The sequence below is a fragment of the Podarcis vaucheri genome (genome assembly GCF_965113315.1).
Source record: "Podarcis vaucheri genome assembly, chromosome: 2".
NCBI classification, from domain to species: Eukaryota; Metazoa; Chordata; class Lepidosauria; order Squamata; family Lacertidae; genus Podarcis; species Podarcis vaucheri.
The window spans coordinates 132,805,376-132,831,899 of record NC_138760.1 but is presented as its reverse complement, the minus strand read 5'-3'; the positions used below and the strand labels follow the sequence as shown (position 1 = coordinate 132,831,899).

Genomic DNA, 26,524 nt, shown 5'->3' with positions numbered 1-26,524 from the left:
ACCAACCGCTACTTACATGCACAATCACACCACCACCCTGCACAAATAAACTCCGTAGCCAAGACTCTCATCTCCAGAACCAAACGCCTGGCTGACAAAGACCACTTGACAACTGAGTTACAGAATCTCTCAAATGTGTTAATCGCCAATGGATACCAGAAAAACAGGGTTACGAAGCTAATCCAAAAAGAAACACCCCCCAAAAACCAAGACACAGAAGAAAACAATGGCATGGCCCTCCTTCCTTATATCAAGGGCACTACAGACAAAATCAGCAAAATCCTCCATAAACACAATATCAAAACAGCCTTCTGCACCAACCAAAAAATAGCCAATATCCTCAGAAACCCAAAAGACAAAATCCAGCTGGAAAACCAAGGGGTCTATGAAATACCCTGCAAAGTCTGCCCAGCCACGTACATTGGACAAACAAACAGACGAATAAATGCACGTATCGCAGAACACAAGAATGCCGTCAAAAAAGAAGAAAAAACTTCCTCTCTTTTCCAACACAGGAAAGAAACAGGACACGAAATTAATTTTGCAGATTCCAAATTGCTCTTTAACATGGAACATCACCACAAGAGAATAATCATGGAAGCCATCGAGATAGAGAAACACCCTCACAACATGAACAAGCGTGACGACACGTCCCGCCTGCCAGACATCTGGAAATTAGCCCTCCCCACAAAAACCGACACCAGAACCAGAGGCACACAGAACGCCGTCACCAATCAACCACACCAGACCCAAACCCAGACCCTCTCCACAGACATATTACAGACTCCATCCAGTAGCCAAACTATAGTGGCACCTCCGGATGCTGCACCCCCCTGCAATCCCTACACAGATCTGGCTGGCACAAGGCACAAAACCACAGCTCGCCCCTATACACGAAGCCAAGCCAGAGCACAACTAAATGCAGCACAGCCATCTTCTCAGAAAAACTCTTCACAAGCTCAAGAGGTCAAGACACGAAAGCTTTAGCAACTAATCTACACTTAATGACCCACCCAGTGGTATTCAGAATATCACTCATGAAATCACCCAAGATATCCCTCAAGTAATTAAGGAACAAAAGAAGAAAAGGCACACTAATCTAGGAACTTCCTCTCTGCCCAGAACGTTGGAGGCTATACACCACACCCCTCAACAGTATTTATAGGAACTCAAACACCAGACTCTGCTCTGTTCCAGTAACAAGAAGCCGAAAGCACCAGCCTGAAGATGACGAGTGAGACTTCGTCGAAACGTCGCACAGACACCCCGACTCTTACACGGGAAGACACCCGAAGACACCAAAACCTGCATATATATATATATATATATATATATATATATATATATATATCTCCAGGTGAGAGGAGATAGGAGAGTCTTCTTCCCATCTCTCGAGGGCTGCCTCAGGGAAGACGGAGCAAGCTGGTTTCCTCCTGCTCTGGAGGGTAGGACTCGAACCCGTGGCTTCAAGGGCCAAGAAGAGAGATTCCAATTCAACATCAGAAAGAACTTTCTGACAGGAAGAGCTTTTGGATGGTGGGACAGTCTCCCTCCAGAGGTGGGTTTTAAGTAGAGGTTGGGTGGGTGTCTGTCAGAGATCCTTTGTGAGATTCCTGCATCACAGGGGGTTGGACTAGATTACCCTGGGACCCCTTCCAATTCTATGATTCCATTTTGTGCTTTGCTTGTTGTTGTTTTGTCGTGTCTGCCTCTTCATGACCCCATGGACCAGAGCATGCCAGGCACTCCTGACTTCCACTGCCTCCCACAGTTTGGTCAAACCTTCGAGAACACTGTCCCACCAATCTTGTCCTCCGCTGTCCCCTTCTCCTTGCGCCCTCCATCTTTCCCAACATCAGGGTCTTTTCCAGGGAGTCTTCTCTTCTCATGAGGTGGCCAAAGTATTGGAGCCTCAGCTTCAGGATCTGTCCTTCCAGTGAGCACTCAGGGCTGATTTCCTTCAGAATGGAGAGGTTGGATCTTCTTGCAGTCCACGGGACTCTCAAGAGTCTCCTCCAGCACCATAATTCAAAAGCATCCATTATTTGACAATCAGCCTTCTTGATGGTCCAGCTCTCACTTCCATACATCACTACCGGGAAAACCAGAGCTTTAAGTATACAGACCTTTGTCAGCAAGGTGATGTCTCTGCTTTTTAAGATGCTGTCTGATTATTACAAATGTAATAAATAGCAAATAAAATAACAGCCCACCCCAGACTCTCGAGGGAGCCTAAATGAACCCGGAGAGAAAAAGCATAGAATTGTCAAGTTGGGAGGGACCCCCCCCCCCAGGAACCACTGCTAACAGCTCAGAGTCAGAGAGCCTGGAGGTTGCCCAACTCCAGCTCTTTCGGACTACAACTCCCATCAGGCACTGCCCTTCTGGGGGCTGATGGGAGTTGTAGTCCAAAGACGCCTGGAAGGGGCTGCCAGGTGACAGTCCTGCCTGGACACCCGGGCCGGCTTGGTGCTGCAAGTGAGAGTCCAGAGGCCGCAGAGGGAACCAGCTGTGCCCACAAGGGAGGAGGTCCTGTGTTCGAATCCCAGCAGCTCCAGGAAAAGGATCTCAGGAGGTTGGGGCTGGGAGGCGACCTCACTCTGGCCAGGGCCCCGAGGGAATGCTGCTGGTCTGTAGAGAAAGACAGGAGCCAGCGGGTGTGAGGCATGAGCAATAAGGGCACCCCGGGGCATGTGCAGAGTGCTTTCTCCTCTCCTGGACAATGACAGTTCTCTTTCTCAAGCTCTGGGAGGAAGACCTTTCATTGCCTACAGACAGCCACCCAATCTGAAACAACTCCTAACCCACAATAATACTACAACCAGACTTAACACAGACACTGGCACCAGAGCCTGCAATAAACCCAGATGCCAACTTTGCTGCCACATACACCCGGACAACACCATTACTGGCCCCAACAACATCACACATACCATCTCGGGACTATTTAATTGCTCATCGTCTACCATTGTGTATGCCATCAAATGCCAACAGTGTCCTTCAGCTCTCTATATTGGACAAACAGGCCAAACCTTACGCCAAAGAATAAACGGACATAAATCTGACATCAAGAATCACAAAACAGAGAAACCAGTAGGAGAACACTTCAATCTCCCAGGACATTCTATACAAGATCTCAAAGTAGCTGTTTTACTACAAAGGAATTTCAGAAATAGACTGGAAAGAGAAGCTGCTGAATTGCAACTCATTACCAAACTTAAAACCATGGAGAGACCTGGTCTGAACAAAGACATTGGATTCTTATCTTACTATACATGACTAAACCATTCTCACCTTTTCACCCCTTGCCTTTTCCTGTAAGACCTATTACAGTCGTTAAGAGTCGTCAACAGGCTCATCTCAGCTATCTGCCAATCTCCCATTCCCACCACCCTTCTGAGTAATACCCCTCCCCACCTTCTCACTATATAGAAGGATCTGGCAACTTCTGTTTCAGTGTATCTGAAGAAGTGTGCATGCACACGAAAGCTCATACCAAGAACTAACTTAGTTGGTCTTTAAGGTGCTACTGGAAGGAATTTTTTCTCCAAAGCAGAATGACACACACAAGCACGCATATGAAAATATCAAGTATGTGCACAATAAAGGTAAAAGAATGACGCGCAAAGTTATGTTAAACCATGTTTAATGACAACCCCCCCCCCACCAGAGAACCTTCCAGAGAACCAGAGGAGGCGTTTGTAGCTGGCAAGATAGACGGGGAGGGGAGGGGGCGTCACGACAGAGATGTATAAACTGATGCAGAGGGGGGGGGCGACCCCTGGAAGTCCAGGGGGTCCCAGAGGGGAGGGGACAGGCCAGGCTTAGGATTGGTGGGGGTTCCTGCTGTTGGCCAACGTTGCCTGCCTTTGAGATCCGCAGGCCGGGGAGAAATCCAACCGGTGGAGCTTCATGGAACCACCTGGCCGGCTCCGATCGGTCTGTGGCGGGAGGGAGTGGCCGCGCCGTCCGGGGCTGGCGGCCGGGGCGTGTCGGGGGCCGTCCAGGCGGCCCGGAGGCAGGGCTGGAGGGGGAGCCAGGCTGCCTGGGGCTGCGGCGGGGTCGGGGCTGGAGCGAGAGAGCGGCCGCGCCTCCCTTTCCCTCAGCCAGACGGCGCAGAGGACCGACGGAGCGAGCCGCCCGCCGCCGGCCTTGCCTGCCTGCCTGCCTGCCTTCCTCCCGCGCCCGCCCCGTCCGCATGGGCCGCCGCTGACCGTCGCCCCTCGCTCGCCCGCCCGCCCGCTCGCCATGGAGGTGGCGCGGCTGCTCCTGTTGCTGCTGCCCTGCCTGGCCGCCCGAGCAGGTAAGAGCGCGCCGGACGCACCGTCCGACTGGCACTTCGGAGTGGCGGGTGCGGCGCGCTTTCCAGCCCGCGCCGAAGGTCTCCTGCGCCGGCTGGGGGGCCTGGCTTGTGCGCCCCGTCGAGGAAGAAGGAGTCAGTTTTCTTCTTCCAGAATTGGGGGGCGCCCTCTTCTTTGGACGGAGTTGGGGGTCGGTGCTTAGAGTCCAGGGAGTTGCAATTTGGATGGATGTGAATTGGGGAGACCGCGCCGTCTAGGAGGGAGGTCCGGATTTTGGCGCAGCAGAAGACCCCGGCTGGGGGGGACTTGGCGCTGCCGGTTCTTCTGCAGACCCTTCTTGGAACTGGGGTGCGTGTGTTGGGGTCCCCCACGGGAAGAAGGGCGATGGCGCGCAGGTGAGGATAGCAGCCAGGAGGCCAGGGGGATGGGCGCACGGAGACCTCCTGTTGGAAACGGGGGCGGGCGAATTTGTGGCGGTGAAAAGGGGCGATATGTTAGGGTCCCTCCGACAAGGAGGGCAGGTGAGACGCCGCAGCAGGACCAAACTCCCCACTGCCGGATTCAAGCGAGTTTTTGCGCTCAGGACTCCGGCGCCAAGAGCGTTTGCAGGTGTCGCTGCAGCCGCGCACCGAGGGGCTCTTGGGGGGCTGGAAGTTTAACAGGCTGCCAGGACGTGGAAGGGGGCACTTGGGGGGGGGCTTTAACTGCAGAGGAGGTTTCCCAAGTTTTGGGGAGCTGCAAGATGTTCCTGGGGGGGTGCAAGAGGTCTCTTTACCTGGCCTACAGTCAGCCTGCTCGAGGAAGCGCTGGTGTGACTTGGGGGGACACGCTCCCCGACTGTCACTCATCCTATCTCTGCCCCCCCTAATTTATGCAGCTCGCCCCGCGCCCACCAGGTGGCAGTGCCCCCCCCAGCGCCACGTGGTGATCTGGCTCTGTTGCTCCGTCTATCCTCCCCCCCCCCCAAAAAAAAAAGTGGCCCTAGAGGTATGGGCTGTCGTCGGGTGTACATTTCATGAACCCCCATCTCGCCATAAACAATTACCTTTTGGGAACGGGGGTGACGGGGTGACCTGCGCCATTTTCATTCGCCCCCCCCAAAAAAAACCTGTGGAGTCTGTTTAATACGTTTATTTCTCCCCTTCCCAAAGACCCATGCCGGGAAAGAGATTAGGGGAGGGTCGCCTCCGAAGTGCGTATCCGAAATCTCAGCGCTGGAGAAGCTCCGAGGGTCCCCGCTGATTTTTTTTTGGGGGGGGGCTGTTGCTGAAATGTGCCTGTATGGAGGGTACCCCCTTTTGCTATTGCAGAGGGAGAGCCCTTAAGCCTTCGGATTTTTTCTGAGGGGGGCTGTCAGTTCCTTTCCCCCCTAATGCAGCCCTCCCATCCCCCCTTGGTTTTTTTTTGGGGGGTGTCAGTCCCCTTTCCCTTCTGCAGGGGGCTCCTTTCAGTCTTGAGTTCTGAGAAGCAGTCACCTTTTGCTGTTGCGGGGGGGGGCGGGTGTCCTCCAGCGTTGGCTTGGGGGTCAGTCTCCTTTGGCTACTGCGCGGGAGCCCCCTTCAGCCGTGGGGATTTTTTTTGGGGGGGGTCTCCGAAGACCAGTTTGGAGAAGAGGCGAGGGGGGTCTTTCTGCAGCGGGAGGGGGGTCTTTGCGGACGCCGCTGCCTCGCTGCTGCTGCTGCTCCTCCTCCGCTGCTGCCCGGTCTACCTCGCCCCCCCCCCCGCTCTGCCCAGACAGGGCGGCCTTTGTGCGCCCGAACAGTGAGCGAGTGTGCGCGGCCGCCCGCCCGGGCGGAGGTTGTTTGCCTTTGGGCGGCGGCCCCCGAAGCGGCTCCTTGGCCGCCGAGCCCCCCCCCCGCTCCCCACACCCCCGCAGGGCGAGGAGGCGCTTGCATGGGCACCCCTGGCCCCCTAAATCGACGGATTTATCCCCCGCCTTCTGCACATTCTGCCCGACCCCGGGGACAGGCAGGCAGGAGACTAACCGGTGCAGCCTCCCCGCAAAACGGACGGGGGGGGGGTTGCCGTACGGCACCGGGCGGGTTTCTGCCTGCTTCCTAGGCGTCCGAGATGCCTTTGAAAGGCACCATGAGAAGAAGGAAAAGGGAAGATGGGAAGGTATGGACGCCTGTCCCCCCACAAAAAAAACCCCCATAAGTGGGTCCTCACCACTTTTCGAGGAATTTCTCCCTCTCCTGCGCGTTCGTCCCGCCCAGGTTGAGGAGAACAGACTGGCGGGAGATCAACCGGTGCAGTCCCAGGTGTGGGGATGCCCGCAGCACCTGCCGGACTTATGTCTGTTTCTAATGCACAAGTGCTGCCTTTTAAAGCGACCCCCCCGTGCACTAAATCAGCGACTTTTCCTGCTTCCCCCCACTTAAATTGGGGGCGGGCTGCAGTGGGGCTGTGCGATGCACCCCCTTTCTAACAGGTGCCCTGCTCCGTCCCTTTCCTTCTCCTCCTCAATAAGTATTTTACGGTTTGCCCCGGACCTCCTTCTTGGGGGGGGCAAGGGGGTGTTGCTGTCATCAGGCTTGGTCCCTGGGAGCAAAGGAGAGCTGGGGGGCTGGCTCCCCCTTGCGGGAGGCGGCCCCAGAGAGACGCTGGACAGCTCCTTCTTTGAGGAGGGTCTTGCCGGCCGCTTGACCTCCAGGGACCCTTCTGAACTCGGAGGAGCCAAGGATGCACTGGAGGTCTCCCGGGCAGTTACCTGCAGGGGGCGCACTAGCGCTGGCTTTCCTGCAACCGGAAGGGGGCGCGCGGGAGCAGCTGGCCGGCAAGGCCCTCCTTGCTCCTGGGATGCCATGAGCAACCTTCGGAACTCATTGGCGCATGATTTCATCACTGTCACCCACCATCACCTAAGAGTTGCTCAACGGTGGCTTTTCTTTTTAAACCGGGGTTGGGCTGGATGACCCCTGGCGGTCCCAGTTCCACAACTGCGTCGTCTTGAACGTATGTGCTGTAATGGGGCTTTCAGGAAATAATAGATCCTGGTCTGGGCAGCTCAGGGGCTCTCAGGCCCCCTCCCCCGAAGCCTACAGGGACCCAGAATCTGAGTATAAGCAGGATTGTTGTGGGGGGGAATTTGGGGGCCACAGATCCCCTTTTTGTTGAGTTTCAGGGAGGGGAAAGGTTTGGACTCTGCTGGCAAAGAGAATAGTCTAAGCCGGGTTGTTGATGCCAAAATGCAAATTTGCCCCCAACGCTTAGCAAAAGGAAGCATGGAAGAGACAGGCAGGAAAATATGCCCCTCCCCTCCCATCCCGTTAGTTGGACCCCCTCCAGGGGTTGGGCCCCCTCCAGGGTCCGACTCCAAAAAGAGCTCAGGATGAGCTGTGTCAAGAGAGGGTTGGGTTGCCATGTTTTCTTCCGGGCAGAGCTCCTGTGCATTTAATAGCTGTCCCGGCGAAACTTTTCCTCCTGGCCAAGGGGGTGGGTGGGAACTGTGCCCGTTGGTCTCCTGCCTGTCACACGGATGTTTTTATGGAGATAAACCAAGTGATAAAATCAGAGCGTAGGGGGGACTTCACCTGTTGGGTTTATGCCTGGCAGGCGACTCCAGAAATAAGTGGCTCATCTTTCTGCCAGGCCTGTTTGCAAGCAGAAGACCCACCGACCTCCTTTTTGACAGCCACCTGAAAACTCTGCCGCACCCATTTGATGGAATGGCACCATTGAGGCCCTAGTTGTCCTATGTTGAAATCTGGACTGAGTTTCCCCACACGAGGCCTGAAAACCCACCATTTTGGCCCTCTGATGGGGGCAAAGCAACACTGAGCCCCCACTCCACCCATATATATATACCCTTGGGATCCCTTAACTTCTCTCCATCGTGTGAAGGAGGAGCAGCTAAATGAGAGGCAAAACTCTGAAAGGCTTTCCTGTTGAATGCCTGCCTGTAATGGGAATACTGGCAGGAAAATCTTCATGCATGCCTGTGGTTGGACATTAGCATGCCCTTACTCCCAGGAAGCCTGCTGCCCAGGCGTCACCAGAGAGTTTAAAAATAGCTAATTGAAAACTAGACAAATATACGAATAACACCAGGTCAACCATCTCTCAGTGGGGATGTGCAGACTTCGGAGTTGACACAGAGCTCTTTGTCAGGAAGGATAGTGGAAGGCCTTTCCCTCCAGACCCAGAGCCAAGCTGCTTGCAAGAGGAAATGCGCGCAGACGGAGACAATGACATCAGGGGGGGAAAACACATTTCCACCTCACTGAGCTGTCTTCTGCTGGCTTCAGGTCCCAGCCATGTCCCTGACAAAGAGCTCTGTGTGACTCCACAAACTTGTGCTTGCTGTGAGTCATGAATGATGCAACGCCCAGCCAGAGCAATCCAGGCCTGTTCAGATCACAGAACTGCAGAGCTGGGGAGGGGTGCCAAGGGTCATCTACTCTGACCCACATCCGAGGCCAGCTGGGCACAGCAGAAGGGTGTTTTTAAGTCGGCATCCAAACTATGCTTGCTTTGGCTGCATAATCTCATTTATTTTTTGTCTAGTTTGAGGCAAACTCTCAACTCCACGTTCTCCAGAGTTGAAAATCCCCGTTCACACAACAATATGTCATGGAGAACTGTAGAATAATAATAGCCAGGGCTCTCGTTTTGAAAAGATCTACCCATACTCTGCAAATTAAAAAAACCAGACGATACGATGCGATTGAGTTCAAATGTTTCTTCGATTGCCCTTGGGTCTCCCGGCCACACTTGCCATCGTCTCCTGGCAGAACCAGCGGCCTCACTTGTTCGGAAAGCCAGGCCAAGTGTCTCTCCAGGAACCAGCGTCGCCTCAGGGTTGCCTTAGCCCAGCAGGCTGGCACAGGAAGAGCGGTCCTGCAGGCCATCTCCATCTAAAGGTGTTGGCCGCATCCCTCCTGGCCGCCGTTTCTGACCCTCCTTTTTGTGGTTCATAAAAGGAGGGCCTCGGATGGTGCCCAAGGAGTGGCCAGAGAGAAATTCGCTTCCCTTTCCTCATATTGCAACTGGGAGGGGAGAAAAGGAGAAGGACATCACATTAACATGGCCCCAGTCGTGCAGGGACAGCTTATTATTATTATTATTATTATTAATTGAGTTTACCGTATATACCACCCTATACCCAGAGGTCTCCAGGCGGTTCACAGGAAAGATCACAATGTATATAGTCAGAATAAAAACAGCCGCTCAATAACACCCCCCCCCAAGAGCCACATTTTAAAACGGTGTGGGATGTTGCATCGGGTCAACCAGAGGCCTGGTTCAAAAAGAACGTTTTTGCCTGGTGCCTAAAGGTGTGTGATGAAGGGGCCAGGCGACCTTCCCTGGGTAGGGCATTCCACAGAAGGGGAGCCACTGCAGAGAAGGCCACAAGAGGAGGAGGCGCACGAAGGACGACCTTGGGTGATGAACTCAGGGTCCGGGTAGGGAAGAGGCGGTCCTTGAGGTATTGCGGTCCTGATCTGTTTAAGGTTCAGAAGTGCAGGGTCCCTTCTGGAGAGCCGCAGCTGCCTCCCTCACGGCCTTTTAAGCCTTTTAACATTATGCAACCTTCTAAGAGCATACCAAAAGAACCAACCCTTACAATAATGTAATAATATTAATATTAAAGGAGGCATTGCAACGTTGTACGTGGGCAAATGGTTTGCTTCTATCAATGAGTGACTTGATCTGTGCTTTTCTTGAAGTTGCTGTGTTTGAAATTGCTGGTTCAGGCCCATGGCCCGTGGAGCCCAGCGCCCTGTTCTCACAGATGCCACTCAGATGCCTATTATGGGAAACCTTCATGTGGGATCCCAGCGCAATAACAACTCTCCATAGCCCTCTCCTCCTCCATGAACCCGTCTAATCCTTTTTTTTTAACTGTCCAAGTTGGTGGCCATTGTGGCAGGGAGTTCCACTGTTTAACTCTGCACTGCATGAAGAAGTCCTTTCTTCTATCTGTCTTGAATCTTCCAACGTTCAGCTTCCTTGAATGCCACCAGTTCCAGCATTATGAATGATGATGATGATTATTATTATTATTTATACCCTGGCCTCCCCAGCCAAGGCCGGGCTAAGGGCGGCTAACAACCAATAATAAAAACAAGTTGATTGAAATACAACTTAAAAAACAAGGCTAAATGCAACATTAAAACATTAAAATGCAGCCTCATCACAGGAGGAGAAAGAAAAAAAGAAAGTGGGGGAGGGAATCAAACTGACTCCAAGCCAAAGGCCAGGCAGAACAACTTTGTCTTACGGGCCCTGTGGAAAGAAATCAGATCCTGCAGGGCCCTGGTCTCATGAGACAGAGCGTTCCACCAGGCCGGAGCCAGTGTTGAAAAGGCCCTGCCTCTGGTTGAGGCTAATCTAACTTCCTTAGGGCCCGGGACCACTAGGGTGTTGCTATTTATGGACCTTGAGGCTCTCCGTGGGGCATACCAGGCGAGGCGGTCCCATAGGTACGAGGGTCCCAGGCCGTGAAGGGCTTTAAAGGTCAAAAGCAGCACCTTAACTCTGACCCTGTACTCCACCGGGAGCCAGTGCAGTTGGAAAAGCACTGGGTGAATCTGCTCCTGTGGCAGAGACCCCGTGAGGAGCCTCGCTGCAGCATTCTGCACCCGCTGGAGTTTCTGGCACAGCTTCAAGGGCAGCCCCGCGTAGAGCGAATTACAGTAGTCAAGCCTGGAGATGACCGTCGCATGGATCACTCTGGCCAGGTCGGGCGGGAAAGGGAAGGGACCAACTGCTTGATGCGGCAAAGGTGGAAAAATGTCGCCTTGGCTGTTGCTGTGACTTGCGCCTCTATGGAAAGGGAGCCGTCAAAGATTACACCCAAACTCTTAACGGAAGGCAATGGCACTAATTGGGCCCCCGCAAGAGAAGGGAGTTGGTCCCTCATCCCCATGCCATCCTGACCTAGCCATAGGACCTCTGTCGTCGAAGGATTTAGTTTCAATCAGCTCCCACGAAACCATCCAGCCACAGCTTCCAAGATTCTGGTTGGTGTGTCCGAGGCGAGTCGGTGTGGAAGGAGAAAAACTTCTCTCTCTCTCTCTCCAGGCCAGACATAGCTTTATAAATTTCTCTCAATCCCCGCTTACTCACCATTTCTCTAACTAAAAGGTCCCTTTCTCCACAGGGGAGTCTCTCCACATAGTTTTGGTGCCTCTTTCCCGAACTTCCCCCAACTCTAGATCCCAAATCTCTCTACTCCCCACCCTGACGTGGGTTCCCGGGGGAAGGGGGACCCCTGCCTCTTCCCCACCCCGAGGCTGGAAAGGGGCCGCGCGCCGCGAGGGCGCCCTATAAACAGTGGCGTAGCGTGAGTTGTCAGCACCCGGGGCAAGGCAAGTAATTTGCGCCCCCTAACCCGTGGATTTGCCTAATCCTCAGATGTTGCGCCCGGTGCGGCCGGCCCCCCTGCACCCCCCACGCTACGCCACTGCCTATAAATAGTCTGGGATATATATATAATAGGAAGGAATGCCGCCGAGGCGCGCGTCAAAGGCGGTGGCCACCCACGCGCGTGTCCCCTGCCGGCACACGCGCGCGCCACGGTTCACACGTCCCATCGCAGCGCACACTGCGGGCGAGGCGGCGTCTCCCCTCCACGTTCCTCCAGTTTGTGGGGCCGAAGCCGAGGCAGGTCTTTCTGCTAAACTCATCTCTGCCCGTTGCCTGGAGAAGGAGGCTGTGATGTGTGTGTGTATATATATATATATTTAATAATTTGGGTTTAGGACTCGAACTTGGATGGTCGCCTCTTTGGAATTCCAGCCCGGGCACGCGGAGCCTTGGCTGGCTCAGGATGCGTCTCCCACCCCAGACTTGCCTGATTTTGCTCCCACCCCCACCGCCCCACAATACAACAAAGCTTGAGATCCCCATGTTCAATTTTTTCCTGGGAAGGAATGTGCAAATAGCCTCTGGACCGCAGAATTAATTCCCCCCCAAATGACTCCACCAGGCCTCGGCATCCTGAAAAAGGGGGCGCCCCTCCCGGCCGGCCTTGTCTGCTTTTAGAATCATAGAACTGTTGGAAGGGACCCAAGGGTCATCTAGTCCGACCCCCTGCAGTGCAAGACTTATAGCTTAAAAATTGAATTATGAAATGCACTCCCTCGTTGCTTCCCCCAGCAAGGCTGCACCCCCGATTTCCCCCCCTGGGAACGAATCTGGAAGCAGATTCTAGACCCCAGACTTCCACCCCGCACTTGCTCCTTGCAAATGACTCCGCCAGGCCTTGGCTTCCTAAGAAAGGGGGCGGCGTCTCCCCTCAAAACACCCCCCCCCTCCTCAGCAGGTCGCGCCTGGAAAAAGTCGTTTTTTTCCGGCTGCAAATTCCAGCCGGCGAAATTGCGAACAGCTGGCGGTCCAACGCAGCTGGCGGGAGGGGGGGCGTGTTGTTGAGCAGGACACCTGGGTTCTGGCGGGTGGGAGGAGTATGCAAAATGACCAGTGCATTTTTCATTGATTCATAAAATTGTAGAGTTGGAACTAGGGACCCCCAAGGGTCATCTAGCCCAACCCCCCCTGCAGCGCAGGAATCTCAGCTTAAAGATAAAAGGAAATTTTGTGGGCCAGGCTTCTTTTTCGGGGAATTGCTATCCATAACAGACTCACGATCCTCGCTCAGGACTTAACAAAAAGAAAGAAAGAGAGCGCCTGGTTTGATCCCAAATCCTTTTATTACCCAAAATTTCTGGCTGCTGCTTCTTGGAGACGGAGCAGGGAATTCTCCCCCCACTCAAATTCTTTCCTCTGAGAGCTCCTTCGAAGCTTAAAATCCAAGGCCTGCTAAGTTGGATCGGACCCCCCCCCAAAGGCCTTCTCTGCCCTCTCGCAGGGGGTTGGACTAGATGACCCCGGCGCCCCTTCCAGCTTGAGGGGTCCATGATGCTATGAATCGGGCAGCTGCCTCCGAAGGCAGGAGAGGTTGGCTTCACACGGGCGCAGTCTCAGATGGACGAGGGACCTTTAGTTCTGGCCTCTGATCCATGGGGCAAGACCTACCAGGGGTGGGCTGCGGGGCCTGGCGCTCCTGTGCGGATCGTGTTCTTGCTAATAAAAAGTTAACTCCCACTTGCACACTCCTGACAGCATCCCCAAAGAGCCGTAGCTGCCAACCAGTGGAGGCAATATTGAGTTCCCCGTAGCAATGATCTGACTCAGTGGATGGCCGCTTCTGGCGTCCTTGCAGATGCCAGGGCCATTTGGACAGCGATTTAAAATTTATCATACCTGCCATGAATGGCTCAGGACTGCAATACCTCCAGGAGCGCCTCTTTCCCTATGAGCAGACCAGGACCCTGAGATCATCTTCTGAGACATTCCTTCGTGTGCCGCCTCCTCCAGAGGTCCGGAGGGTGGCAACACGAGAACAGCGCCTTCTCTGCAGTGGCTCCCCATCTGTGGAATGCTCTCCCCAGAGAAGTTCGTCTGGCGCCTTCATTATACAGCTTTAGGCGCCAGGCAAAAATGTTCCTTTTAAACCAGGCCTTTAGTTGACCTGATCAACATCCCATACCCTTTGAAAATGTGGCTCTTTTTTGGGGGGGTGTCATTGGGTTATTGTGTTTATTTTGATTTTATATATTGTGATATTTTTTGAGACCTCCGGGTATAGGGTGGATTATTATTAGTAGTAGTATTATAATGAAGAAAGGGGTGACTCTTCTATTGCTGAAGAATCATCGTCATGGCATCATATTCTTACAGAGTTGCAAGGGGTCCCTAGGGGTTCTCTAGACCACCCCAGCAGTGCAGGGATTGCAGCTAACAATCTAACATCTATATTCTGTTGGAAGCCACCCGGAGTGTTTTGGGCAACCCAGTAGGATGGACGGAGTATAAGTATTATCATTATCATTTGCATCATTATCAATATCCATTATTATCATCATCATTATTATTATCAGTGCTTTTTTCTTTAAAAATGTTTAGGGGCACTCTCATTTGGACTCCAGAAAACCACCCTTTTATCATTCAAATCGGGAAAAATAAAGACAGTAATTGGACAAAAGTACAAATATCCACAAAATGTTTAGGGGTATGCCTACCCCTGCGCACCCCCAAAAGCGCTGAATATTATTATTCTTGGTTTTCGCCCTGGAGATTCCCTAAATCTCCTAAGAGCCGTTCCAGCGCAACAGACTCCCTCGGCCACCTGCCAGGGATTCTTTGGCCCTGCATTTCAGGGGGTTGGGCTGGATGACCCCGGGGGGCCCCTTCCAACTCTGCAAGGCTTTGATTCTCACAGGAGAGAGAGGAAGGTTTGCTCCGGGGAACCAGAGAGGCGTTTGCTGTCGTACCAGACAGGAGGAGAAGGCGGCGGCCCCGGAGGAGAGCAGGTGACCCGCCGCTTGACACTTCCAAGTTTTTCCAGGCTTTGAGAAAGGAGCCAGCGGAATCCAGTCTTGCTGGAAAAACGCGCCTCCTCCGCCAGCCAAGCGCCTCCCCGGCTGGCTGTGGGGGTCGCGATGCAGCCCTAGTAAGAAGACGCCCCCCAAACCCCCGACATTCCCAAAATAGCGTGGATGGGCTTGGGGAGGGGGGTGGTTTCTCCGTGAGCGCGTGGCGCGCGGGTTTGTGCTCCATCATAGCTGTCAACTTTCCCCTTTTCTTGCGTGGAATCCTATTCGGAATAAGGGGATTTCCCTTTAAAAAAGGGAAACGTTGACGGCTATGCGCTCCCTGCGGGAATGTGGGTCATTTCTGGGAGTGGAATTTTGGCTGGCGGGAGAAGGTCGCGTCGCCTCGCGTCTCTCCGGCGCTCCTCTCCCCGCGCCTCTTTCCTAAGTTTTGCAAAATGGGAGCTGCGATTCCTGCATCGCAAGGGGGGAGGGGGGTCGGGGTCTGGCTACATGACCTCTGGGGGTCCCTTCCAACTTCTGCGTTTCTAGGATTCTCCCTGATCCCAGTAGCTCTTTCTTTCTCTCCCCGCGCAGCCCAATGATATTTAATGGGACTTCCTCCGCTTCCCATTTTGGCAGCCAAATTATTTTTTTTAAAATAATAAAATTGTAGTGTAGTCAGGGGAGAGAAGCCCCGCCAGACTCAGGGTAATCCCCTCCCCTGGAGCAGGGGCAGCCGGCTGGGGGGGAAGGGAGCCGCAGGAACCGGGGGGGGGCAGGCAAATGGGGAGCCGTCCGTCCATCTCACCCTCTCTTTGGAAAGGGACCAGTTTGGGAAACTGTTGGTCGGATATCCCAGGGCCGGATGGGAGAGCTGCGCAAAGACACCTGGGAGAATCACAGAAACGTGTGGGGCTGGAAGGGACCCTGAGGGTCGTCCAACCTGCTGCAGTGCTGGAATCACATCGATGGGGAAATCGTGGAAAGTATGACCACCCTGCGTTCCCCCCCAAGATATGGTTACCAGATTGTTTTCAATGAATCCGGGACACTTTTTTTTTTGAAGCTGAATAGCAACAGGGAGTCAGTAGTGGGCATGGAGAGGCAAAAAACCCTGGGCCCAAGCAGACATGAATATCCAGAGCCTTCCCCGATGATCTGCCCCCTTCCCCCTTTGTTTTGACAGATCGGGGGAGGCTCAGGAGTCGCGGGCAGGCGGGCAGGCGTTGCCCAGGATGGGCGTTCAGTGTATGGTTCCTCTGCCAGGCAAGCTGCAAAGCCCTTCTTTCGCACCCTGTGAAACATAAATGCACAGAGTTGTTAAAAACTGGGCAACGGCTGGCCGGCCGCAACTCCCGAGCCTCCCCCGGGAAGGGGGCAGGAGATCTGTACCACTGGACGTCCCTGGTTCCCCTTTGGCAGTGGCAGCCTGGTAGCGCAGTTGGCTCTGGCTGGATTCAGGAGCTGTTCACTGCTTGCTGCCATGGTGCCCGCCATTTTTCCTCACCGGAAGTCCCCATATGATGTGTTGCGCACAGGACACATCATATGGGGACTTCTGGCGAGAAAAAATGGCAGGCGCCAAGGCAGTGAGCAGCTCCTGAAGCCAGCCAGAGCCAATTGTGCTACCAGGCTGGCCCCGGGCTGCTGAGGCTGCCGCTGTCGTGTTTACCGGGGACAGATTTGCAAATCGGGGGACATTCCGGGGACGGTAATTGTCCGGGGACAGATTTGCAAATCCGGGGACTGTCCCCGGGAACCGGGGATGTCTGGTAACTCTACCCAAAGATGGCTGAGCATTTGCTGACTGGCTGCTCAGGAGGGGGTCAGGGACCTGGAAGGGAAACCAGGGGACAGGGCCAAAATAAAAAAATTCCTTCCGGTAGCACCTTAAAGACCAACTAAGTTAGTTCTTGGTATGAGCTTTCGTGTGCATGCACACTTCTTCAGATACACTGAAACAGAAGTTGCCACCTTCTCACTATATAGAAGGATCTGGCAACTTCTGTTTCAGTGTATCTGAAGAAGTGTGCATGCACACGAAAGCTCATACCAAGAACTAACTTAGTTGGTCTTTAAGGTGCTACTGGAAGGAATTTTTTTATTTTGACTATGGCAGACCAACACGGCTACCTATCTGCAAGGGGACAGGGCATCATTGAATGCACTGCCTGAGGACTCTGCGCTGCAACATTTTGCTGCAGAACATCCCCTTTCCATGTGTGCATATGTTCACACACACACACACACCAATTGAAGCTCCATAGTTCTTCCTTCAAGTGGCCATGCAGAGGGTGCAATGGGTCCTCCAGGCCTACAGGGCGCACTTTTTACATCCTATGGTGGAGCACTGAGGTGATGAGGTCAGCTCAAGCTCTGTTCAAAGCTACTCCATTGTTTGTGTGTCTGCATTGCAGGGGGTTGGACTAGATGACCATTGGGCTCCCTTCCAACAATTCACTGTTGTTGTTCTTTAGTCGTTTCTGACTCTTCGTGACCCCCTGGACCAGAACATGCCAGGCACTCCTGTATTCCACTGCCTCCCGCAGTTTGGTCAAACTCATGCTGGTAGCTTGAGTAGTGATGTATGGAAGTGATGTATGGAAGTGAGAGCTGGACCATAAAGAAGGCTGATCGCCGAAGAATTGACGCTTTTGAATTATGGCGCTGGAGGAGACTCTTGAGAGTCCCATGGACTGCAAGAAGGTCAAACCTCTCCATTCTGAAGGAAATCAGCCCTGAGTGCTCACTGGAAGGACAGATCCTGAAGCTGAGGCTCCAAGACTTTGGCCGCCTTGTGAAGAGAGAAGACTCCCTGGAAAAGACCCTGATGTTGGGAAAGATGGAGGGCGCAAAGAGAAGGGCACTACATGGTTGGACAGTGTTCTCGAAGCTGCCAGCATGAGTTTGATCAAACTGCGGGAGGCAGTGGAAGACAGGAGTGCCTGGCGTGCTCTGGTCCAGGGGGTCATGAAGAGTCGGACGTGACTAAATGACCAAACAACAACAACAAACGTGTGGGTATGTTGTTGTTTAGTCATTTAGTCGTGTGGGTATAGGGCGGTACAATTAATTAATTAAAGTAATCATCATCGTCATCATCTTATATTCCACTCTCTGCCATCAGACCTTCCATGTGTACTCAATTTCCAGGAACAGCCCCGGAGTTACAGACGCCATCCTGGTTTCTGGTCTGATCCTGGAATGTCCCCCTTTGGACACCCCTGTTTTCCTTGGAGAAACGTTGGAGGGCGTGTGTGTCAGGCAGTGCTTGGACACAGAGGAATGGTGGGGGGCACCAGTTGGGGAACCCCAAAGGGGAAGAAGGCTCAGAGCCCAGAGATTGGTGGTGGGATGAGGAGGGATGAGGGAGAAGACTGGGAAGAGGAGATGTAGGAAGCAGAAGAGGCGACAGGGCTTAGTGAGAGGGGAGAGTTGGTGGCAGAGAGCAGTCCAGACTCAGCAGCAGAAGCTGAAGATGGAGAGAAGGGAGGGAGACCAAGAGGCAGAGAGGAGTCAGGCTGGGGAAAAGGCACGGGGGTCTCCCTCTCCTGCTGCAACAAGCTCCCCTACCCCCAGGGGTGCCCCCCCCAATATTTCAAGGAGGGGGCCGATCTGCCTCAATATTCTCCATTATTATTGTTGCTCTTGTTATTGTTTTTATTAAGGATTTTCTTGGGTCACAATAGTACAAGCATCGCCCCGCCATGTCACATCACATGCATGTGCTGGACCCCCCCCCCCAAAAAAAAGTTGGGCAGAACCTGGCGCACCAGGAGAGGCGTGAAGAGAGCGGAGCTGTGACAAGTTTCATGCAACTCATTCAGATGGGCTGTGTACAAATAATTTATTATTATTATTATTATTATTATTATTATTATTAGTGAATGGACTTTGTGTCCTTCTCAGCCTCTCGCCCGCCTCACAGGGATGTTGTGTCGATGAAATGGGGGTGGCTGCGGAGAAGCGTGCAGGTAACCCACAACTCCCAGGCAGGGAAATTGATCCTAGAAATAGAGATGTTGGAAAGACGCCTCTTGAGGATTTCTTACCTGTGGTTCTGGGGGCTGGGCTAGATGACCACTGGTGTGCCCAGTCCTATACAATTCCAGGATTCTGTGTAGGGATAAGGATCATCCAGTCCGACTCCTGGATGCAAGTTTGAACAAGAGCCGAAGAATAACGAAAAACAGCAAAATAGCTCTGTCAGCAGACCGCGAGGCTCTCAATCTCAGGTTCGCGGGTTCGAGACCCACCTTGGGCAAAAGATCTCTGCCTTGCAGGGGCTGGACTAGATGACCCCTCGGGGTCCCTTCCAACTCTACAATCCTGTGATTCTAACTGCTACTGAGGGGCCTGTGTGCAGTGCGGGAGGGGAAGTTTGGCGAACGTTTCCTGACGCTGTAAAAAAATGGAGGGTGCATACAACCTGCCAGCCCCCCCCCCCAGGACGGAGAGGTGTGGGGGCTCAAACAGGCGACGAGCAGAGAGGGATGGGGGTAGACTCTTGTATGCCCTCTTCTCATCCCCCCTGTCGCAGCAGCAGCAGGACGACCCCCACCCCGGGACAGGGGTGCCAACTTGAATAAAATATTGGGGGGGGGGGACACAGGACAGGTAAGACCCGCTCCCCTCATCGATCACATGACGTGATGCCTGCACACCTTTTGAACGGCGATTCCCATTGTCATAGAATAGAATCATAGAATCATAGAGTTGGAAGAGACCCCAAGGGCCATGGAGTCCAACCCCCTGCCAAGCAGGAAACACCATCAGAGCACTCCTGACATATGGTTGTCAAGCCTCTGCTTAAAGACCTCCAAAGTAGGAGACTCCACCACACTCCTTGGCAGCAAATTCCACTGTCGAACAGCTCTTACTGTCAGGAAGTTCTTCCTAATGTTTAGGTGGAATCTTCTTTCTTGTAGTTTGGATCCATTGCTCCGTGTCCGCTTCTCTGGAGCAGCAGAAAACAACCTTTCTCCCTCCTCTATGTGACATCCTTTTATATATTTGAACATGGCTATCATATCACCCCTTAACCTCCTCTTCTCCAGGCTAAACATGCCCAGCTCCCTTAGCCGTTCCTCATAAGGCATCGTTTCCAGGCCTTTGACCATTTTGGTTGCCCTCCTCTGGACACGTTCCAGTTTGTCAGTGTCCTTCTTGAACTGTGGTGCCCAGAACTGGACACAGTACTCCAGGTGAGGTCTGACCAGAGCAGAATACAGTGGCACTATTACTTCCCTTGATCTAGATGCTATACTCCTATTGATGCAGCCCAGAATTGCATTGGCTTTTTTAGCTGCCGCGTCACACTGTTGGCTCATGTCAAGTTTGTGGTCAACCAAGACTCCTAGATCCTTTTCACATGTACTGCTCTCAAGCCAGGTGTCACCCATCTTGTATTTGTGCCTCTCATTTTTTTTGCCCAAGTGCAATACTTTACATTTCTCCCTGTTAAAATTCATTGTCTTTGGCCCCCTCCCGCCCCCTAAAATATTTTATTGGGAGTTGCCTCCTGCGCCAAGACGAGATGGGGAGGTGGAGAGGCGAGAAGGTGTGGGGTGTCTATCCCACCCCACCCGCGACCCCTCGCTCTCTGCTGCACCCCCGTCTCTCTCAGCGGTCAGCTTCGAGCCCAGCCGCTCCCCCCAGCCACCCCACCCTCCCGTCCCGTTGGCACCCAAAGGCGTCGGCTCGGATTTCCCTCGGAACAATAACAAGTCTGGGGAAGCCATCAGGAGCTGGGGGGGGGGAGTCGGGGGGGGGAGGCACACGCCGGGGGATGATGGCTTGGCCAGATGCGGGACGGGGAGCGCGCGGGGGGGCGGGCGGGTGAGCACATAACCGACGGCGGGCCAGTGCAGCGCCAAAGAGGCCCCCGGATAGCGCGCTGCGTCTTTGCGCGCAGATCTGCCGGCTCGACTCTGCTGCGGACGCCCCCCCCCCCCCCGCTGAAAGAACAGCCTTTGCCAAGCCGGCGCCCCCCAGAAAGCTGGGGCTGTCGGAGGCAGTAGTGTTAGTGAGGAAAGTTCAGGATAGGGGTCACAGAAGAGGCGAAATATATTTCCAGGAAAGAAAAATAACAGCGCATGGGAATGACAATAATAATAATAATAATAATAATAATAATAATAATAATAATAATAATAATAATTTATTTATACCCCGCCCATCTGGCTGGGCCTCCCCAGCCACTCTGGGCGGCTTCCATAAAAACCAAAAATACAGTAAAATATCACACGTTAAAAACTTCCCTGAACAGGGCTGCCTTAAGATGTCTTCTGAATGTCAGGTAGTTGTTTATCGCTTTGACATCTGCTGGAAGGGCGTTCCACAGGGCGGGCGCCACTACCGAGAAGGCCCTCTGCCTGGTTCCCTGTAGCTTTGCTTCTCGCAATGAGGGAACCGCCAGAAGGCCCTCGGCGCTGGACCTCAGCGTCCGGGCAGAATGATGGAGGTGGAGATGCTCCTTCAGGTATACTGGACCAAGGCTGTTTAGGGCTTTAAAGGTCAGCACCAACACTTTGAATTGTGCTCGGAAACGTACTGGGAGCCAATGTAGGTCTTTCAAGACCGGTGTTATGTGGTCTCGGCGGCCACTCCCAGTCACCAGTCTAGCTGCCGCGTTCTAGATTAGTTGCAGTTTCCGAGTCATCTTCAAAGGGAGCACCACGTAGAGCGCATTGCAATAGTCCAAGCGGGAGATAACCAGAGCATGCACCACTCTGGCGAGACAGTCTGCGGACAGGGAGGGTCTCATCCAGCGTACCAGATGGAGTTGGTAGACAGCTGCCCTGGATACAGAATTGACCTGCGCCTCCATGGACAGCTGTGAGTCCAAAATGACTCCCAGGCTGCGCACCTGGTCCTTCAGGGGCACAGTTACCCCATTCAGGACCAGGGAATCCTCTACACCTGCCCGCCTCCTGTCCCCCAAAAACAGTACTTCTGTCTTGTCAGGATTCAACCTCAATCTGTTAGCCGCCATCCACCCTCCAACCGCCTCCAGACACTCACACAGGACCTTCACCGCCTTCACTGGTTCTGATTTGAAAGAGAGGTAGAGCTGGGTATCATCGGCATACTGATGAACACCCAGCCCAAACAGTCGGCGGGTCAGGTTCTGGGCGGGGGGGGGGGCACGTATTCATTTTATGTAACGCTGGAAGGGACCCCAAGAGTCATCTAGTCCAACCCCTTGCAATGCAGGGATCCCAGAGAGGTTTATTAATTTATTGCGCTCACATTCCACCTCCCCCCCCCCCACCGCAAGGAGCTTTAAGCAGCTCACATGCCTTTCTCTCCCCCAGCGTTTATTCCCCACAACAACAGCCCAGGGAGGTAGCAGAGGTTGCGAGGCAGGGAGCTGCGTGGCCGCGTGGGGATTTGAACCTGGGTCTCCCGGGTCCTAGTCCAGCACTCTAACCACAAGGCCCGCAGTGGCTTTGCCCCCCCCCCCTTATCCTGTGCTGGGAATTGTAGTCCTCCGTCAGGTGGGCGGGGGCTGCCTTTAGAGCAGGTTTATAGCAAAATACGCTGCCTCTCATCTCTCGATTACAGTCTACTGTAGCCATGATAATAATAATAATAATAATAATAATAATAATAATAATAATAATTTTATTATTTATTATTATAATGTTTATTATTTATTTATTATAGTAAATAATAAATAACACCTGTCACACAAGCAGGGCTTAATCCAGTGAAGGATTTTACCTTCATTAGCTCACAGCAGTTTAAGAATTGCTTAATTGACGGCCCCACTAGATCCCAGAACATCTATGCTGGGATCCAGACACACAGATCTGGGATCTTGGAGGAGGTCCCATTTAGACCTGGATTCAGCACTGGGATGATTGCACCCATCCTGCATGATATCATCATCATCATCATCATCATCATCATCATCATCTCTCAGCGACTTTCCATGCCATCAGCCAAGATGCCCTTCTGTAATCTGGCGCCTCTGTCTGGGTTAGGAGTGAGGGGTGTGCGTCTCTTTTTGCAATCAGCCCCAGAAAGGTGGCGTTTTGAGGATGTTTTGATATTAGGATCCTGTGGACTGGAGTTCCTCAGGATTGCACCTTCTCTACACAGCTCCCCCGCCCTTCTGTTGGGCATCTATGTGAAACCACTGGGCAGGGGTCTTCTGCAGTTTGGGGATGCACTGTCATCCACGCACAGATGACACACAGATGGATGGCCCCTGTCAGGGATGCTTCCGTTGCGACAGTTGAGGGCTGGACTAGATGACCCCTCGGGGTCCCTTCCAACACTCCCATTCTACAAGTCTGCATTGCCCACACAAGCAGGGGAGGCGGAGGATAAGCTGAACTGGTTCCTGACCTTGGCAAGGGACTGGATGAGGGCCAGGAAACCGGAGATCCATCCAGACAAGACAGAGGCGACGTTGGCGGGGGGTTCATCTCTGTTGCTCAGCCAAAGGGAGGAAGAGCTGGCTAGTGATCTGGGGGTGAGCTCTTGGGGGCTCAGCCCCTGTCTGGATATACTGGAAGAAGCAAAGGTCACTACCAACTTTTCTATATGCTTGTAAAACATGGACCACTTATAAACGCCATCTCCAACTCCTTGAAAGATTCCATCAACGGTGTCTCCGAAAAATTCTACACATCACTTACAAGACTGGCGAACTAAAATCAGTGTACTGGATGAAGCAAAGATCACCAGTGTGGAAGCAATGAATCTTCAACATCAGCTTCGTTGGACTGGTCATGTTGTGTGGATGCCTGATGATCGTCTTCCAAAGCAACTACCTTTGGTTACAGATGCTTCAGGTTACAGACTCCGCAAACCCAGAAATAGTACCTTAAGAACTTTGCTTCAGGATAAGAACAGAAATCGTGTGGCGGCAGCAGGAGGCCCCATTACCTAAAGTGGTGCTTCAGGTTAAGAAGAGTTTCAGGTTAAGAACGGACCTCTAGAGCTGAGGAGATTTCACCCCTCCTATATCCAAGAATCTCCTGAGGAGTCTGCTGATTCTCCAGAGAGGAGGAGGCGTGTTCTGCTCTCTACTTATTCTGCTCCAGCACCGAGTCAGTCAGTCAGTCAGTGTCGGAGAGAGAGAGAGACAGAGTGTTAGAGATCATGTGTAGAGATAAGGTTGCTGCTAAGAGCAGCTGCAGACACTCAGTATGGTGCAGCATTCATTTATGCTTAGACCTATTTAGCTCTGTATATAGTTGTATAATAGTTGTAGATAGAATAAAGAAGATATTCTACAGAGCTGCTCTCCGAGTTGTTTATATACTCTGCTAGAGTCTGCTGTACTCTGCTGTGCGACGACTGTCTTCTTGTGGAAGTGAATCCGGTGCTCACAACTCTTAAGCTGTGAGTCCACAGCACTTTGACCTGTTCCTGTCCAGAAGGTGGTCTCTGGAAGTGCTACCCATCTCGCCTAGCCCAGTCGGGGCTGAAGTGGATGAGTCCAGTTGGTGGCACTGGCTCAAGGGCGATGCTGACAAGAACAAATTAAGTTCTTAACCTGAAGTACCACTGTGCTGTATTCCAAACTTAAAAATGGAAAGCGTAATGCTGGTGGTCAACAAAAGAGGTTTAAAGACTGTCTCAAGGCAACTCTTTAAAAATGTAGTATAAACACCTACAACTGGGAAACACTGGCCTGCGAGCGCTCCAGTTGGAGAACAGCCTTCATCAAAGGTGTCATGGGCTTTGAAGACACTTGAACTCAGGACACAAGGGAGAAACGTGCTAAGAGGAAGGCAAGCCTGGCAAACCCCCACCTTGATCAACTCTCGCCCGGAAACCAATGTCCCCACTGTGGAAGGACGTGGGGATCCAGAATTGGCCTCCGCAGTCACTCCCTGTTAAGGCTGCGTTTGTGGAAGACAATCTCACTCGCCAGAGATAAAGAGAGGGATGTGGGTGACCTGCCTTCCACCTTCACGGTTAGGCTGCTGCAATATTTGGAGATTCTTCCTGCTCCAAGGCCTCCCTGGGTTCTGCTCTGGCTTCTCCATTGAGAAAAAGGAAGCTTTTTGTTTCCAGAGAGCAGCCAGCAGCGCAGAGGCTGCCTCCCAGTAAATAAATACAGGCCATGCCAGCGAAGGAGTTTTTGGCAGCTGGCGGATTCGTCCTCAGGCCGGGTACCTTCAAAGCACGTCCGGAGCTCATTAAACCTTGCCTGGCTCTTGTGATGCTGAAACTCACCCACACCCGTGAAGCTGAAAGGCCTTCCTCACGCAGCACAGCGTTAGCCTATGGAACCTGCTGCCACTAGAGAAGACTATGGATGGCTGCTAACCAAGGGGGCTGTACTCTGGCTCCACAGTCCACTGTGCTTCTGGATCCCAGAAACCGCAGCAGGGGAGAGGGTCCTTGGGTTCGAATCCTGCTCGTGGCTTTCTCATATATATATATATATATATATATATATATATATATATATATATATATATGCAGGTTTTGGTGTCTTCGGGTGTCTTCCCGTGTAAGAGTCGGGGTGTCTGTGCGACGTTTCGACGAGGTCTCACTCGTCATCTTCAGGCTGGTGCTTTCGGCTTCTTGTTACTGGAACAGAGCAGAATCTGGTGTTTGAGTTCCTATAAATACTGTTGAGGGGTGTGGTGTATAGCCTCCAACGTTCTGGGCAGAGAGGAAGTTCCTAGATTAGTGTGCCTTTTCTTCTTTTGTTCCTTAATTACTTGAGGGATATCTTGAGTGATTTCATGAGTGATATTCTGAATACCCCTGGGTGGGTCATTAAGTGTAGATTAGTTGCTAAAGCTTTTGTGTCTTGACCTCTTGAGCTTGTGAAGAGTTTTTCTGAGAAGATGGCTGTGCTGCATTTAGTTGTGCTCTGGCTTGGCTTCGTGTATAGGGGCGAGCTGTGGTTTTGTGCCTTGTGCCAGCCAGATCTGTGTAGGGATTGCAGGGGGGTGCAGCATCCGGAGGTGCCACTATAGTTTGGCTACTGGATGGAGTCTGTAATATGTCTGTGGAGAGGGTCTGGGTTTGGGTCTGGTGTGGTTGATTGGTGACGGCGTTCTGTGTGCCTCTGGTTCTGGTGTCGGTTTTTGTGGGGAGGGCTAATTTCCAGATGTCTGGCAGGCGGGACGTGTCGTCACGCTTGTTCATGTTGTGAGGGTGTTTCTCTATCTCGATGGCTTCCATGATTATTCTCTTGTGGTGATGTTCCATGTTAAAGAGCAATTTGGAATCTGCAAAATTAATTTCGTGTCCTGTTTCTTTCATGTGTTGGAAAAGAGAGGAAGTTTTTTCTTCTTTTTTGACGGCATTCTTGTGTTCTGCGATACGTGCATTTATTCGTCTGTTTGTTTGTCCAATGTACGTGGCTGGGCAGACTTTGCAGGGTATTTCATAGACCCCTTGGTTTTCCAGCTGGATTTTGTCTTTTGGGTTTCTGAGGATATTGGCTATTTTTTGGTTGGTGCAGAAGGCTGTTTTGATATTGTGTTTATGGAGGATTTTGCTGATTTTGTCTGTAGTGCCCTTGATATAAGGAAGGAGGGCCATGCCATTGTTTTCTTCTGTGTCTTGGTTTTTGGGGGGTGTTTCTTTTTGGATTAGCTTCGTAACCCTGTTTTTCTGGTATCCATTGGCGATTAACACATTTGAGAGATTCTGTAACTCAGTTGTCAAGTGGTCTTTGTCAGCCAGGCGTTTGGTTCTGGAGATGAGAGTCTTGGCTACGGAGTTTATTTGTGCAGGGTGGTGGTGTGATTGTGCATGTAAGTAGCGGTTGGTGTGTGTTTTTTTCCGGTAGATAGTGTGTCCTAGGGAGCCATCAGGTTTTTTGTAGATTAGGACGTCAAGAAAGGGCAGTTGGTTGTTGTCTTCTATTTCCATAGTGAATTGTATTTTGGGGTGTAGGCTGTTGAGATGTGTGAGGAAGCT

General features: G+C 52.5%; 1 protein-coding gene across 1 annotated transcript in view; it reads left to right on the top strand.

The window, feature by feature from the left end:
• The first annotated feature begins 4,205 nt into the window (after nt 1-4,205).
• The window catches only part of COL11A2 (collagen type XI alpha 2 chain), a 114,935-nt gene continuing 92,616 nt past the window's right edge, over nt 4,206-26,524 (top strand). Inside the window, exon 1 of the mRNA XM_082211213.1 lies at nt 4,206-4,303. Within this exon, the coding sequence (XP_082067339.1) occupies nt 4,249-4,303 (55 nt within the window). The 5' untranslated portion in view covers nt 4,206-4,248. The remainder of the gene's footprint in view (nt 4,304-26,524) is intronic.